This window comes from Pristis pectinata, chromosome 22, assembly GCF_009764475.1.
Source record: "Pristis pectinata isolate sPriPec2 chromosome 22, sPriPec2.1.pri, whole genome shotgun sequence".
In the NCBI taxonomy this organism is placed as follows: domain Eukaryota; kingdom Metazoa; phylum Chordata; class Chondrichthyes; order Rhinopristiformes; family Pristidae; genus Pristis; species Pristis pectinata.
Genome location: NC_067426.1, coordinates 341,801 through 358,789, shown reverse-complemented (window position 1 = coordinate 358,789; position 16,989 = coordinate 341,801). Strand labels below are relative to the sequence as shown.

The following is a 16,989-nucleotide window of genomic DNA, read 5'->3' as shown; positions in this document are numbered from 1 at the left end:
ATGGAGGATTCTGGGGAGATGAGAGTGTAGCATCTCTCCAGTCCTTTGAAAAACCTGTTGTAAGTAGCCCAAGTTTCAGATGCACATGGGAGAGTAGACTGTGGTCTGTAGTCAATTAGTTTTGCGCAGGCATAGGGTCTTGGAAGAGCAAAACCTCCATTTTTCAGATAGCCATGGGCTGTATGAGCCACCGAGATGTTGAATTTCATCATCTACTTGTATCTTAGCTGAGAGATGGCTCCCAAGATAAGTGCTCCAGGTTTCCCAGGAGACAAGAGATGGCAGTGAGACCTGATGCAGGGTCTTAACCTGAAATGCCAACATGTCCTGATGCTGCTGAGCTGCCGAGTTCCTCCAGCAGTTCGTTGCTTGCTCCAGATTTTCCAGGGTCTCGTGGATCTTTATGGTCAGAGACGGAGATGAATTTCCGTGGGCATCCAATTTTGAGAATGGCCCAGAGAAGCTCTCAATGGGCTTAAAAGGCTTTAGAGAAGTTGAAGGGGCTCATGTATAGTGCTCGGTCAGAATCAGAATTAGGTCTTTTATCACTGATGTATGTCGTGAAATGTGTTGTTTTGCTGCAGCAGTACAGTGCAATACATAAGAATTACTAAAAGTTACCAAAAAATAAATAAATAAAATAGTGCAAGAGGAATAATGAGGTAGAGTTCATGGACTATTCAGAAATCTAATGGCACAGCTTTCTGGATTCTGCACAGTGATGATTATATCCATTCTGCCTATAGATGGACAAAATATATTGGATTTGGGGAGCAGTGCTTTGGCCCCTGTTGAGGAAGACCACATTGATGGCCTTTGCTGTAACAGACAGCGGAGACCCCTCGTTGTGGCAGTCAGAATTGTTTCCTTTTTTGAAGATAGTCTTGTTTAGACATTTTTAAAGATCTCATGCTTTCCTCTTCCTAAATGTGGAATATGAAGTTTTGGATTTGTGACAAGTTCCTCCATACCAAGTTTTAGTACTTCAGCAGGGGTTCCATCTGCTCCCAAGATGGCATTGATTTTATAGTTGACATATGGTCTTTTTGACTTCTTGTCGATCAGAGATAATGGCAAGACTAAACTGGATAGTTGAGTTCAAGGGCATTCACATCAAAAACAGAGTTGTGATTCAGGATACCTTCAAAGCGTTCCTTCCAACTGGTGCCACTGGCTCTCTATCCCAGATAAGTTGAGTGAACCCAACCACCCCTCATCACTTCCCCCATGATGACCCTGTGGCTCACTTTAACAAGAAATCAACATCCTATGGTAATCTGCGCAATCATCCCGACCTTGGTAGCTGCAGGTGAGGCCAAGGAGAACTTCAATTTTGGGAAAAAAACCTGTGGGTAGCATCACATCAGGAGACAAACTGATTCTCCTGGGCACCTTCAATGTCAGGGTGGGGAAAAGACTCAAGCCTCTGGCATAGATAGCTAGGGTAGTGAAAAAAGTACATGAGATGTTTGTCTGCATTAGCAGAGGTGTCCTGATACAACTTTATAAATCAATGGTCAGGCCACAGTTGTAGTATAGTGTACAGTTTTGATCACCACACCATAGGAAGGATGCAATTGCACTGGAAGGTATGCACAGGAGATTCACTAGGATGTTGCCTGGTTTGGAATGTTTCAGTTACATGGAGCAACTTGATAGGCTGGGCTTGTTTTCTCTTGTAAGCCATGCAAAAGGAACACTCAGGTGCTGCCAGCATCCTGTGTTTAAAAAAAACTATCACTTTATTAAAAAGCTGCTTCCCCAATAAAATAAAAATTGATTAACATTTTCAAATTTATGCACTCATTAACACTTTATCCTGGATCAACTTTTCCCTCAGCTAACCCATGACAACAGAATACACAGGACAAAGCTGGCTTCATTCTGATACTACATATTATTCATCGATAACACATGAAATGACATGTTGCCCACACGCCTAGAAAATATCACAATGCATTTTGCATCAGTGATGAATTTAATTACTTTTGACTGACTGTAAGGGATATGAAGGGGAGGAATGGAGAAAGAGAAAAAAAGTAGGATGAGGTATACTACAAGGGTGAAATACTGAGTAATACCTCAGTGTACTACTGAGGCATTATTTTCCAATTTACAACATTAAGTGGGATTCTGTTTCATAATAAGTAGGCTGAACACAAAATATATTAATAATGTGTCACATTTCAATTATGAAGTTTAATCTTCACATTGTAACTCACATTTTATTTAATGACGAACAAATGGGCCTCTTATCAATCCCAACAAAAACCTAAATGCACTTGTTCCTTTTCCTCAATTTTGTCAAGGAACTTTGATCTAGAATGTTCTAAGCTACACAGATATTCACTTAAACTGCATTCAAAATCTCTTTGCACAGACAGTGCAGGGTCCCCCTGAGGCTATGCCCCTCAGCAACAACACCCTTTGGATACAGCTGGGGGAGAACCACCTTTTCTGGGCACAGTAGCAGTAGCCGATTGGTGACACTGACACCAGCTGTGAGGTTCAGCAGGTAAGGGAGAAAACAGGCAGGGCCGTAGTGATAGGAGACTTAGTTAGGGGAACAGACAGGGGATTCTGTGGCCGTAAAAGAGAGGCCAAGTTGTTGCCTCCAGGGTCAGGACATCTTGGAGCATTTGCAGAACATTCTCAAGGGGGTGGGTGAGCAGCCAGAGGTCACGGTGCATGTAGGTACCAATGACATAGGTAGAGAGATTGCTGCTAGTTTTAGTAGGCTTAGTATTAGTGGGAGATTTTAACTTCCCTAATGGTGACTGGGCCAAGATAGTGTAAAAGGCTTGGACGGAGTGGATTTTTTGAAATGTGTGCAAGAAAGCTTCCTCGATCAATATATAGAGGGAACTACTAGTCAGGGTGCAACACTAGGCCTCCTTCTGGTGAATGAGGTAGAGCAAGTGGCACAATTGTCTGCTGGTGAGCACTTTGGGTCCAGTGACCATAATTCTATGAGTTTCAAAATAGTTATGGAGAAGGATAAGACCAGTTTGCAGGTTCAGGTCCTGTACTTAAGCAGAGCAAATTTTGGAGCCATTAGGCAGGATCTCGCAGTGGTTGATTGGGCAAGATCGTTTGCAGGGAAAGGAGTGTCTGCCAAGTGGGAGGCCTTTAAAAGTGTGACTTCAAGCGTTCAGGGCTTGCATGTTCCTGTGAGGGTGAAGGGCAAGGCTGACAGGTTTCAGGACCCTGGTTGACTACAAATATTGAAGCTCTGGTTAAGAAAAAGAGGGAGGTATACACTGCACATAAGCAATGGGAACCAGAGTGTCAGGTCAGATGATGGAGCAGCTGGTGTAAAGGTAGATGCAATGTGCAGAGAAACTATGAGGAAGGAAAGGCAGTGGATAGGGCATAAATGCAGTCAGTCGGATGGGTTGAAATGTGTTTACTTTAACGTGAGAAGTATTAAGAACAAGGGTGATGAACTTAGAACATGGATCAGTACATGGAATTACGATTACAATGGCCATTACTGAGATTTGGCTGTTGAAGGGCAGGATTGGCTGCTTGATGTTTCAAAGGGGATAGGGAGGGATGTAAAAAGGGAAGTAGCACTGCCAATCAGGGATAGCATCACAGCTGCAGAGAGGGAGGACATCGTGAAGGGATCATCCACTCAGTGTGGGTGGACGTCAGAAACAGGAAGGAAGCATCGCTCTATTGGGAGTACTCTATAGGCCTCCCAGTAGCAACAGGGACACTGAGGAGCAGATAAGTAGGCAGATTTTGGAAAGGTTCAAAATTAACAGGGTTGTTGTCATGGGAGACTTCAACTTCCCTATATCGATTGGCACCTCCTTAGTGAAAAAGGTTTAGATGGGGCAACATCTCTTGTGTGTCTAGGAAAGATTCCTGACACAGTACGTGGACAAGCCAACTAGAGAAGGCGCCATACTGGATCTAGTACTAGGCAATGAACCTGGTCAGGTGACAGACCTCTCGGTGGGCGAGGATTTTGGAGATGGTGATCACAACTCCCTGACCTTTAGCATAGCCATGGACAAGGTTAGAAGCAGATGATATCAGGAAGTATTTAATTGGGGGAGGGCTAATTACAATGGTATTAGGCAGGAACATGGGAGCCTAAATTGGGAACAGACGTTCTCAGGAAAATGCACAGCAGAAATGTGGAGGCCGTTTAGGGACCACTTACATGGGGTTCCATATAGTTCTGTCCCACTGAGACAGGGAAAGGATGGTAGGGTGAAGGAACTATGGTTGACAAGAGAGATCGAATGTTTAGTCAAGAGGAAGGAGGCATACTTAAGGTTTAGAAAGCAAAAATCAGACAGGGCTCGAGAGTTATAAAGGTAACCAGGTAGGACCTCAAGAAGGGATTTAGGAGTCCTAGAAAAGGACATGACAATGCCTTGGCGAGTATTTCTAAGGAACACCCCAAGGCATTCTACACGTATGTGAAGAACAAGAGGACGACTAGGGTGAGAGTAGAACTACTCAGGGATAAAGGGGGAAATATATGCTTGGGGCAGTAGGGGAGGTCCTTAATGAATACTTTGCTTCAGTGTGAGGTCAGCGTAGAACAGGCTAATGTGCTGGAGCACGTTGAGGTTAAGAAAGAGGCAGTGTTGGAGCTTCTGAAAAACATTAGGATAGACGTCCCCAGGGCTGGATGGGCTATACCCCAGGTTACTACAGGAAGCGAGGGAAGAGATTCCTGGAGCATTGACGATAATCTTTGCGTCATTCCTGGCTACAGGAGTACCACCAGAGGATTGGAGGATGGCAAGTATTGTTCCGTTCTTCAAGAAAGGTAACAGGGATAATTCTGGGAATTATAGACCAGTGAGTCTTACGTCAGTGGTGGGCAAAGTATTGGAGAGGATTCTTAGGGACAGGATTTATGAGCATTTGGAGAAGTACGGTTTTATTAGGGACAGACAGCATGGCCTTGTGAGGGACATGTCATGCCTCATGAGCCTAATTGAGTTTTGAGAGGAGGTGACAAAACAAATTGATGACAGTAGAGTGGTGGATGTGGTGTATATGGATTTCAGTAAGGCACTTGACAAGGTTTTCCATGGTAGGCTCATCCAGAAAGTCACGAGGCATAAGATCCATGGAAAATTGGCTGCGTGGATTCAGAATTGGCTTGCCCACAGAAGGCAGAGGGTGGCAGCAGATGGAGCATATTCTACCTGGAGGTTTTAGGACCCCTGCTCTTTGTGATTTTTTTTTAATCAATGACTTGGATGAGGAAATGGAAGGGTGAGTTAGTAAGTTTGCAGGTGACAAAGGTTGGAGGTGTTGTGGATAGCGTAGAAGGTTGTCGCAGATTACAACAGGATATAGACAGGATGCAGAGCCGGGTGGAGAAATGGTAGATGAGGTTCAATCTAGAGAAGTGTGAAGTGATACCCTTTGGAAGATCGAACTTGGGTACAAGGTTAATGGCAGGATTCTTAGCAATATGGAGGAACAGAGGGATCTTGGGGTCCAAGTCCAAGATCCCTCAAAGTTGCCACGCTGGTTGATAGAGTGGTTAAGAGGGCATATGGTCTGCTGGTCTTCTTCAGTCGGGGGATTGAGTTCAAGAGGCGCAAGGTAATGTTGCAGCTCCATAAAACTCTGGTGAGACCACATGTGGAGTATTGTGTTCAGTTCAGGTCGCCTCATCATAGAAAGGAGGTGGAAGCTTCAGAAAGGGTGCAGAGTTGATTTTCCAGGATGCTGCCTGGATTAGAGAACATGTCTCATGAGGAAAGGTTGTGCAAGCTAGGGCTTTTCTCTTTGGAGCGATGCAGGATGAGAGGCGAATTGACAGAGGTATATAAGATTATGAGAGGCATAGGTAGAGTGGACAGCCAGCACCTTTTCCACAGGGCGGCAATGGCCAATACCAGAGGACATCAGTTTAAGGTCAGAGGAGGGAAGAGCTTTTTTAAAAAAAACAAGAGTGGTGGGTTCCTGAAAAGCACTGCCTCGGGTGGTGGTGGAGGAGGCTGATACAATAGGGACATTTAAGAGACTCTTAGATAGGCACATGGATGTAAGGAAAAAATGGTGGATTATGGGCTGTGTAGGAGGGATGGGTTAGATTGATCGTGGGGTAGGTTTATATACTGTAGGTTGGCACAACATCGTGGGCTGAAGGGTCCATTCTGTGCTGTGCTGTACTGTTCTATAAATGGGAACCAGCATATCTCTTTATGACCACTAGTATAGGAGTGCATTTAGGAGAGAAGTTAGGATGGCAAAAAGAGGACATGAGAAGGATCTGGCAGGCAAGGCGAGGCAAAAATCCCAGAAGACTTTATTGGTATATTAAGAACAAAATAGTGGTTTGGGAGAGAATAGGTCCCCTTAAAGATCAGCATAGCCGTCTGTGTGTGGAGCCAAAGGAAATGGGAGAAATTCTTAATGATTATTTCTCTTCAGTTTTACTGTGGAGAAATGAAGCTAAGGAAATGGGGGAAATGAGTGGTGTTGTCTTGGACCACATATGAATTAGCAGTGAGGTGGTACTGGAAGACTTGAAGTGCGTTCAGGTGGATAAATCCATAGGGCCTAACCTGGTGCATTCATGGACCTTGTGGGAGGTTACAGAAGAAATTGCGGAGGCCCTTGCAGAGATTTTTGCTTTAGTTCTGGCAACAGGTGAGGTTCAGGAAGACTGGAGAGTGGCTAATATGATACCATTGTTCAAAAAGGGTAGCAAAAATAAGCCTGGAAACTAAAGGCCGGTGAGCCTGACATTGGTGGTGGGTAAGTTGCCACCTTCAGAGGGACAGGATCTACCAACATTTGGAGAGGGAGAGAGAGTCTGATTTGGGACAGTCAGCACAGCTTTGTACGTGGGAAGTCGTGTCTGACAAATCTTGGAGTTCTTTGAGGTATGTCCAGGAAGGATTCCTGACACAGTAATGTGGATAGGCCAACTAGAGGAGAGGCCATTCTGGATCTGGTACTAGGCAATGAGCCTGATCAGGTTTCAGATCTCTCGGTGACAGCATTTTCGAGATAGTGACCATAACTCCTTGACGAGGGACAGGAGCAGATGATATGGGAAAGTATTTAACTGGAGGAGGGGGAATTATGATGCTATTAGGCAGGAACTTGGGAGCGAAAATTGGGAATAGATGTTCTTGGGGAAGTGCACAGCAGAAATGTAGAGGTTGTTTAGGGAGTACTTGCATGGGCTTCTGGATAGGTTTGTCCCATTAAGGCAGGGTAAGGATGGTAGAGTGAAAGAGCCATGGTTGACAAGAGATAAAGACAGTGATTGTCAAGAGGAAGAAAGAAGCTTACCTAAGGTTTAGAAAGTATGGATCAGACAGGGCTTTGTAGAGTTACAAGGTAGCCAGTGCAACAATGGCTAACACGAGGGGATATAATTTTATGGTGATTGGAGGAAGGTATAAGGGGGATTTCAGGGGTAAGTTTTTTTTTATACAGAGAATGGTGGGTGCGTGGAATGCACTGTCTGCAGAGGTTGTGGAGGCAGAGACATTTAAGAGACTCTTAGATAGACGCATGAATGATAGAGAAATGGGGTGATATGTGGAAGGGAAGGGTTAGATAGATATTAGAGCAGGACAAAACATCGGCACAACATTGTGGGCCGAAGGGCCTGTACTGTGCTGTAATGTTCTATGTCCAAACAGCAGGAATACAAATGCAATGGGTCAACCTCTAATTCTTCCAGTTCCTCCGCTACTTGTCTAGCCAAGTTAGATTTAGCAGCTGAGTACACACAGCCATGAAAAGAATTGAACTACACGGAATAATTCAACAGCATCCCCCAAGAAAAGTTACATCATACAAGCTAATCAACTCAACTAAGGTGTATACCAACTAATTAGATGGACAAAATGATTATATGGTTGAGTTTGGAAGTTATTTCTATAAATTCATCGATTTAAACCATATTTACCATGAAAGTGAAGCTTGGGCCATACACCAGCTGCACTCATGTGCACTGATCAAGTGCCAATCTAAAACTGATTACTGACAAAATGTAACATGGAGAAGTTCCTGTCAATGCAACAAGGGTTTGATGACCAATTCAGCTAATTTATAGTGAACAGACTTTCATAACCACTACCTAATTATTCAAATTACGTATTTTGCTACATGTATAGGAGCAGAAGAATGCAATGGTTCTTTTTCTTTTGTATTTGATACATTATCAGATAATTAATACTTTGCTTCAGCTTTTCTCATCACTAAAATGTGAAAATGTCTGTTTAAACACACTATATTTAATTAGGATCACACCTGCTGTTTCAGATGAACTTCCTGTTGCTTCATCAGTTCGCACATTCTTTGGCTTTCCACAGTTTCCTTTAACAGCTGAAGTCCAGACAAGATACAAAATATTTAGAACATATTTAGTAATATTTTAAATGCATTAAACACGTTTAAATACAGCAAATACTGGAAATGTGTAAACCACCCATCAGGCAGTATTTACGAAGAGGAGTTACTATTTAAGGCCAAGGAAAGTAAAGTTCAAGCACAATTGATTAATCTGAAATCCCACCTTTTCTCAAAGAAAGCTGCTGATAATTCCTAAACCTAACCCTAATAATTCAAGCATTTTGCAGGTAAATAACTATTGGCACAGATACTGAAAAGACAAGTTTACAACAGATAAATTTACAATTATATACAGCCTAATACCAATGATGGGCATTGAAGAGGTTAACTGGAATAATTAGCCTTTGTTAAATCTAAAAGATGCATTATGAAACACAGGCATCCAAGAGAAAGAAATCCTGGAACATTCATGAATCACATCATATGAATCAAGAACATTAAGAAGCAACCCTATGCCTTTAGCCTATTCTGCCATTTCATTAGATCTGACTGCAACCTCAAACTCCACACTCTCATTAACTCATGGTTACCTTTCACTCATTTGTCCAGAGCCTAGCCTTAAAAAATATATTTAGAGGCTCTGCTGCCATTGCCCTTTGAGGAAGAGTTCCAAAGCATCATGATCCTTGAGAAAAATGGCACCTCACCTGTCTTAAATGAGAAACTTTTTATTTTTTTTTAGGCAGCAGTTCCTAGTTCTGGATTCTCCCAGAGAAAATACCCTGTCCACATTCAGCTCGTTAGACCACTCAAGAGCTTGCAAGTCCGCTCTCATTCTTCTAAATTCCAACGTATACAAGCCCAATCTGTTCACCTCTTTTCACAACGCAACTCACCCATTCCATGCACGAGACTAGTAAACATTCTCAAAACTGCTTCCAACATATTTAACTATCTTCTTTAAATATGGGAGCCAATGTAGTACACAATAGTCAAGATATGGTCTCAATAATACCAAAGAGTCAAATGACACACAAACAGTTCTTCAGCCCACCATATCCATGCTGACCATCAAGCACCTATCTATACTAATCCCACTTATCAGCACTTGGTCAGTGGCCTATTATGCTTTGGTGATTCAACTTTTTGTGCAGCTTCTTAAATATTGAGAGAGTACCAGCCTCCACCACTTTCTCAGGCAGCAGGTTTCAAATTGCAATCACCCTCTGGATGAAAAAGTTCTTCCTTATATCCCTTCTTATTCCTCACCTTAAATGTATGCCCTTTGGTCATAGACACCTCTGCCACGTAGAAAGCTTTCTATGCCCCTCCTAATTTTGTATAAATCTATAAGGTCCCTCTTCAGCTCCAAGGAAAATACAACCAAGCTTATCTAGTCTCTCCTCATAACTGAAACACTCCATCCCAGGCAACATCCTGGGGATCTCTTCTGTACCCTCTCCAGAGCAATCACATCCTTCCTATAAGGTGGCAAGCAGAACTACACACAATGTTCCAACTGTGACCTAACCAATGCTTTATAAAAAGTTATACAAAGACCCTCTATTATATTCTGTGTTCCAGCCAATGAAGGCAAGCATCCCATATGCCTTCTTGCCCATCCCATCTACCTGTGTACACCTACTTGTCAGCAAAGATCCATAGAGTTGTACAGCAAAGAAACTGGCCCTTCAGCCCAACTTGTCCACACCAACTGTGATGTCTTTTTATGTTAATCTCATTTGCCTGCATTAGGCCCATATCCCTCTAGTCCTCTCCTATCCAAATTTCTGTCCAAATGTCCTTTAAATGCCATAATTGTATCTGGCTCTGGCAACTCCTTCAATATAACCACCACCCTCTGTATGAAAAACTTCCCCTCAGATCTCCTTTCAAACCTGTGCTCTTTCATCTTAAGACTCCCCTCACCCTAGGGGAAAAGACTATCAATCCTATCTATGACTTCATAATATTATAAGCATCTACAAGGTCACCCCTCAAACTCCAACATTCTGTGAGAATAAATCCTGCACATCTAAACTCTCCTTATTAGCCCTCCATTCCAGGCAACATCCTGGTGAATCTCTTCTGCACTCTTTCTAACGCTACTACATCCTTCCCGCAGTGAGGTAACCAGAACAGTATAAAATGTTCCAAGTGCAGCTTGAACAAAGTTTTGTACAGTTGCAACATGACATCTCAACTCCTATTCTCAATAACTTGGCTGAGGAAAGTGTGCCAAATGCTTTCTTTACTCCCCTATTTACCTGTGTCACTATTTTCAGGGATCTATGCATGAAGGTGCACCCCTAGTTCCCTTTGTACATCAACAGTCCTGAGGTCTTTATCATTTGCTGTATATGTCTTGTGAGTATTCAATGTTCCAAAATGCATTACCTCACATCTGGATCATCTGCTATCTGCCACCACTCCACCCAACTTTCCAACAGACCCATGTCCCTCTGTATCTTTCACAATCTTCTTTGCTATCTACTACTCCACCAATTTTTGTGTTGTAAGCAAACTTATTAATCATTCCACCTACATTCTCATCTAAGTCATTTACATATCAATTCCAGCCACTGCCTGTAAGGAGTTTGTACATTCTCCCCGTGTCTGCGTGGGTTTCCTCCAGGTGCTCCAGTTACCTCCCACATTTCAAAAATGTGCAGGTTAGGAAGTTGTGGGCATGCTACATTGGCGCTGGAAGCGTGGCGACACTTGCAGGCTGCCCCCAGAACACTTTACGCAAAACATGCATTTCAGAGTGTTTCAATGTACACATGACCAATAAAGATATCTCATCTTGTATGACAAAAAAGGTCCCAGCACCAATCTCTGCTGTACACCACTGGTTACAGACTTCCCAGTCAGAAAAACACCCCTCAACCACTACCCTCTGCCTCCTATCCCCAAGCCAATTTTTGATCCAGTTTGCTAACACACCTTGGATCCCAAGTGCCCTAACCTTCTGGACCAGCCTACTAAGCAGGACTTTAATCCCTTTGTTCCCAGGGAGCTACCATTCATTATGCATGTCCTACCCTTTTTTGACCCCACCCTCAAATGCATCACTTCATATTTATCAGGACTAAATTCCATCTGCCATTGCCCTGCCCAAATTCTGAGCTGATCAACATCAGGGCCTTACTCTGTGATGTACAACTCTATGACTCTACTTTGTATCTCACTGTAAACATGACCAATTTTTATGTCAACTGCAAAATTAGTAATCATTCCTCCTATACCCATACCCAAATTGTTAATGTATATAACAAACAGCAAGGGTCCCAGCACCAATCCCTATGGTACACCACTAGTCCCAGGCTTTCAATTACAAAATCAACCCTGTCTCCTATTACCAAACCAATTTTGGTGCCAATTTACTAACTTACCTTAGATCCCAGGAGCTCTAACCCTTTGGACCAACTTTCCACATTGGACCTTGTCCTATAGAACTTGAGGCATAACCAACTTATTTTTGTACTCTATTCCCCTCACAATAAACATGGTTAACTTCTCTTCCTTACTTACTGCACCTGCCTGCCAGCCTGTTGCCAATTGTGTGCTAGGAGACACAGATTCCTCTACATTTACATAACATGCTTATTCCATTTTTCCAGCCAATATGGAAAATCTAATTTTTCCATATTAGTACTGGCTAATGTACTGGACACAGTCATTGATCTTGTGGAATCGGGAGTCAGACAGCACGGAAGCAGGTCCTAGGACCTACCATCTGTGCTGACCATCATGCGCTGACCTATTTCTACTCATCCTACACTAATCCCATTTTATTCTCTCCAGATTATCACCAATCACCCCCAGATTCTAACAATCACCCACACACAAGGGGCAATTTACAGTGACCAATTAACCAAGTAACGTGCACATCTTTGGGACATGGAAGGAAATGGGACCATCTGGACAAATCTCTTACGATCACAGCAAGAACGTGCAAATTCCACACAGATAGCACCAGAGGTCAGGATCAAACCCAGGTCCCCAGAGCGGTGAAGCAGCAGCTCTACCAACTGCACCACTTTAATTACTCGTCAATTTGATTTCCATAGTTTATATGATTGAAGCACATCTTCCCCCATCCATGCCCCATCTCCCAATTACCATTTTACTGCAAATGTAAAGCAAAAAAAGTGCAGATGCCAGATATCTGAAATATAGAGCGCAAAGGTTGGAAATATCAGGTTGATAATCTTTCATGAAAACCAGTAAACATTAAGAATCAAAAGTTGCAAAGAATGGGGAAATTTAATATAAAGCGGGAACTTTGAGATACAAAAGACTGCAGTTATTGGAAATCTGAAATAAATGAATATTGGAAACACCCACCAGTTCAGTTCATGCAGCATCTGTGGAAAGAGAAACTGAGGAAATGTGAAGAGCCTTCATCCTATCCATGCTTTGTTACTCCAGACTCACTTTGTTGGTTTATTGTCCACACTCTAACCTTCAGCCAAAACTATGTTCTGCCCTCCACTACATTTTGCCGTACAAAGTTGTACACTCTTCAGGACAAATCATATGCCATCTCCACCTTCCCACTCACCAAATGAAAAAAAACTGCAGATGCTAGAAATCAAATAAAAACAGAAAACTAAGAGGACAAGTGAGTTTTTGTGGGAGGAGAACAATGGGGATCCTGAAACTGGAAAATTCAGTGTTCAAGACAATTGCTTGTTCAGCTACCCAAGCGGAACATGAGATGTTGTTCCTCCAATTTGCATTTGGCCTCTCTGTGGCAGTGGAGAAGGATGAGGACAGGCAGGTGGTTTGGATGTGGGAAGGAGAGTTAAAGTGACATGCAACCAGAAGCTGGAGATGGCCATTGTGGACAGAGCGCAGGTGATCCATGATAAGGCCTCCTAGTTAACATTTGGTTTCACCAATGCAGAGGAGGCCACACCGTGAGCACTGAATGCAGTAGACCAGGATGAAAGGGGTGAAGGTGAACATCTGTCAGAAGGGCTGATTAGACCTCTGGATGGTGATGCCAATCTAACTAACCACAGAGTCATGGAGCAATACAGCACAGATAGAGGCCCTTTGGCCCAACATGCCGCCCACCCAGCTAGTCCCACTTTCCTGCATTCGGCCCATATCCCTCCAAGCCCCACCCCTCAATGTACCTATCCACGTACTTCTTAAATGACCTATTGTACCTGCTTCAACCACTTTCTCCGGCAGCTCGTTCCATATACTCACCACCATCTGTGTGAAAAAGTTGCCCCTCAGGTCCCTATTAAGTCCTTCTTCTCTCACCCTAAACCTATGCCTCCTAGTTTTGGACTTCCCTACCCTGGGGAAAAGACTGTTACCATCCACCTTACCTATGCCTCTCATAATTTTAAACACTTCTATAAGGTTACCCCTCATTTTCCTACATTCCAAGGAATAAAGACCTAGCCTGGCCAACCTCTCCCTATAACTCAGGCCCTCTAGCCCAGGCAACATCCTCTTAAATCTTCTCTGCATTCTTTCCTGTTTAACCACATCTTTCCTCTAACAGGGTGAGCAAAACCTTACACAGTACTCCAAGTGTGACCTCACCAACAACTAATACAATTGCAACATAATGTCTCAACTCCTATACTCAATCCCCTGACTGATGAAGGCCAGCATGGTAAACAGCTTTTTCACCACTGTCTACCTGTGATGTTGCTTTCAACAAACTATGCATTTGTACTCCTAGGTCCCTCTGTTCCATTGCACTCCCTTGTGCCCTACCATTCATAGTACAAGTCCTACACTGGTTTGACCTTCCAAAATGCATCACCTCAGACTCATCTGTATCGAAATCCATTTACCACTCCTTGGCCCACTTCCCCAACTGATCAAGATCCCCATAGTCTATGATAATCTTCTTCACCATCAATACCACCTAATTTCGGGTCACCTGCAAACTTACTGATCAAGCTTTGTGCATTCGCATCCAAATAGTTTATATAAATAACAAATAACAAGGGCCCCAACACTGACCCCTGCAGCACACCACTAGTTACTGGCCTCCATTCTGAGAAACAACCTTCAACCATCTGCTTTGAGCCAATTTCGAATCCACCTAACTAGCTCTCCCTGAATTCCATGGGACCTAACCTTCCAGACCAGCCTGCCATGTGGGACCTTGTCAAAGGCCTTGCTAAAGTCCAAAAAGACAACAGCCCTACCCTCACTTACCCTTTTGGTTACCTCTTTAAAAAAAACTCTAAAAGATTCATCAAACACAACTTCCGATGCATAAAGCCATGCTGACTCCTCCTAATCAGACCCTGTCTATTCAAATGCTGGTAGATCCTGTCCCTCAGAATTCCCTCCTAACTTCTGCCTGCATACTGCCTGTAACTCTCCATTCCCTGCCTGTTGATGTGTCTAAATGCCTATCGTATTTGCTTCTACATCCTTTGGCAGCATGTTCCAGGCACCTGCCTCACACTGTGCAAAAAAGCTTGCCTTGCAAATTTCCTTTAAACTTTCCACTCTCACATTAAACCTATGCCTTCTCATATTTGACATTTTCACCCTGGGAAAAAGACTTTGACCATCTACCCTATCCATGCCTCTGATAACTTTATATACTTTTATGAGGCCACCCCTCAGCCTCTGATACTCCAGAGAAAACAATTCAAATTTGTCCAACATCTCCAATCCAGGCAACATCCTGGTGAAACTCTTCTGCACCCTCTCCAAAGTCTCCATATCCTTCCTATAGTGTGGCAATCAAAATTGCACACAATACTCAAATGAGGACTAACCAAAGTTTTATATAGCTTGAATACGACTTCCCGACATTTATACTCAACACCCAAACCAATGAAGGCAAGTATGCCATTGCCAGGCAGCTATGGACTTGCACCCCAAGTTCCCCCTGTACCTCAATGCTCACAGAGGACTCAGCACTGATCCTTGCAGTACACTGTTGGTCACAGACCTTCAGTGAGAAGAACACCCCTCCACCAATACCCTGTCTTCTATGACCAATCTAATTCTGAATCCAATCTACCAAGTCTCCATGGATCCCAAATGCCTTAATCTTCTGGATCAGCCAAACATGAGGGACCTTGTCAAAAGCCTTACTAAGGTCCATGTATACAACATCTACTGCCCTACTGTCATCAGTCATCTTCATCACCTCCTCAAAAAATTGAATCAAGTTTGTAAGGTATGACCTCCCCAGCACAAAGCCATGCTGACTTGTCACTAACAAATCTATGCTTTTCCAGATGTGAGTAGATCCTATCCCCAAGGAACTTCTCTAATAATTTCCCTACCATTGATACAAGACTCACTGGCCTATAATTTCCTGGTTTGTCTCTACCACCCTTCTTAAATGGACAAACAACATTGGCTATTCTTCAGTTCTCTGAGACCTCAGCTGTGGATAAAGAGGATACAACGATCTCGATCAAGGCCCCCAGCAATCTCCTCCCTTGCCTCCCTCAGAATCCATCAGGCACTGGGGGGCGGGGGGAAAACATCCACTTTGTTTTTCAATGCACCCAACACCACCACCACCTTAATATCGACATGCTCTAGAATATCATCACGCCCCTCCCTAATCTCATCATCAACCATGTTATTCTCCTTGGTGAATACCAATGTCAAGTATCCACTAAAGACCTCACCCAGTTTCTCTGGCTGCACACATAAATTCCCATCTTTGTCCTTGAGTGGACCCGTCCTTTTCCTAGCTATCCTCTTTCTCCTACTATATGTACAAAGAGCCTTATTCTTGGTCCTAACTTGGCGAGGACATTTCATGATTCCTTTTACCCCTCCTAATTCCTTGTTTATATTCTTTCCTGCTTCCTTTATATTCTTCAAGGGTGTCACCCACTTTCAGCTTCCTAAACTTTACGCATGTTTCCTTTTTCTTTGAGTAAACTTACAATACTTTTGTCATCCAACGTTTCCAAATCTTGCCATTCTTTCCTTTCATTCTCACAGGACCATGCTGGGCAGAAATGACAAATACTAGAGCACATGAACTTAAGGTGAGAGGGGAAAGTTTAAACAAGATGTGTGGGGCAACTGCCTGAAGTAGTGATGGAATCAGATAAGGTAGTAAGATTTAAGAGGCCATTAGAAAGACACATGAATATGCTGGAAATGGAGGGATATGGATCATGTATAGGTGGAAGAGATTTAGTTTAATTAGGCATGTGTTTGCCACAAACATTGTGGGCTGAAGGGCCTGTTCCTGTGCTGTAATGTTCTACATTCTATGGTCCTGAACTCCAACTAGGTAGCCTTTAACAGACTCCCACATGTCAGATGTGGATTTACTCTCAAATGGCTGATCCCAATATACTTTCTCCAGTTCCTGCCTAATACACATAGTAATTAGCCTTCCCCCAATTTAGCACTTTCACCCGAGGACTTGTGTTATCTTTATCTGTAACTGTCTTAAAGCTTACAGAATTATGATGACTGTTCCCCACTGAAATTTCATTCATCTGGCCAGGCTCATTCCCTGATACAAGGTCTAGCATGGGCCCTTCCCTAGTTGGACTGCCTACACATTGTTTCAAGTAACCCTCCTGGATGCACCTAACAAATTCTGCCCCATCTAAACCCATGACACTAGGGAGACTCAGTCAATATTGGGAAAGTTAAAATCACCCACTACAACAACCCTGTTGCTTATACATCTTTCCATGATCTGCCTACATATCT

The 16,989-nt window shown here is 43.2% G+C and overlaps 1 protein-coding gene across 3 annotated transcripts in view; it reads right to left on the bottom strand.

Annotated features, from left to right (window-relative positions):
• The window catches only part of LOC127581647 (alpha-taxilin-like), a 66,208-nt gene that overhangs the window by 15,188 nt on the left and 34,031 nt on the right, over positions 1–16,989 (bottom strand). For all 3 annotated transcript variants that reach the window (XM_052036208.1, XM_052036211.1, XM_052036210.1), the window contains exon 7: positions 8,257–8,331. In XM_052036208.1, the coding sequence (XP_051892168.1) occupies positions 8,257–8,331 (75 nt within the window). The remainder of the gene's footprint in view (positions 1–8,256; positions 8,332–16,989) is intronic.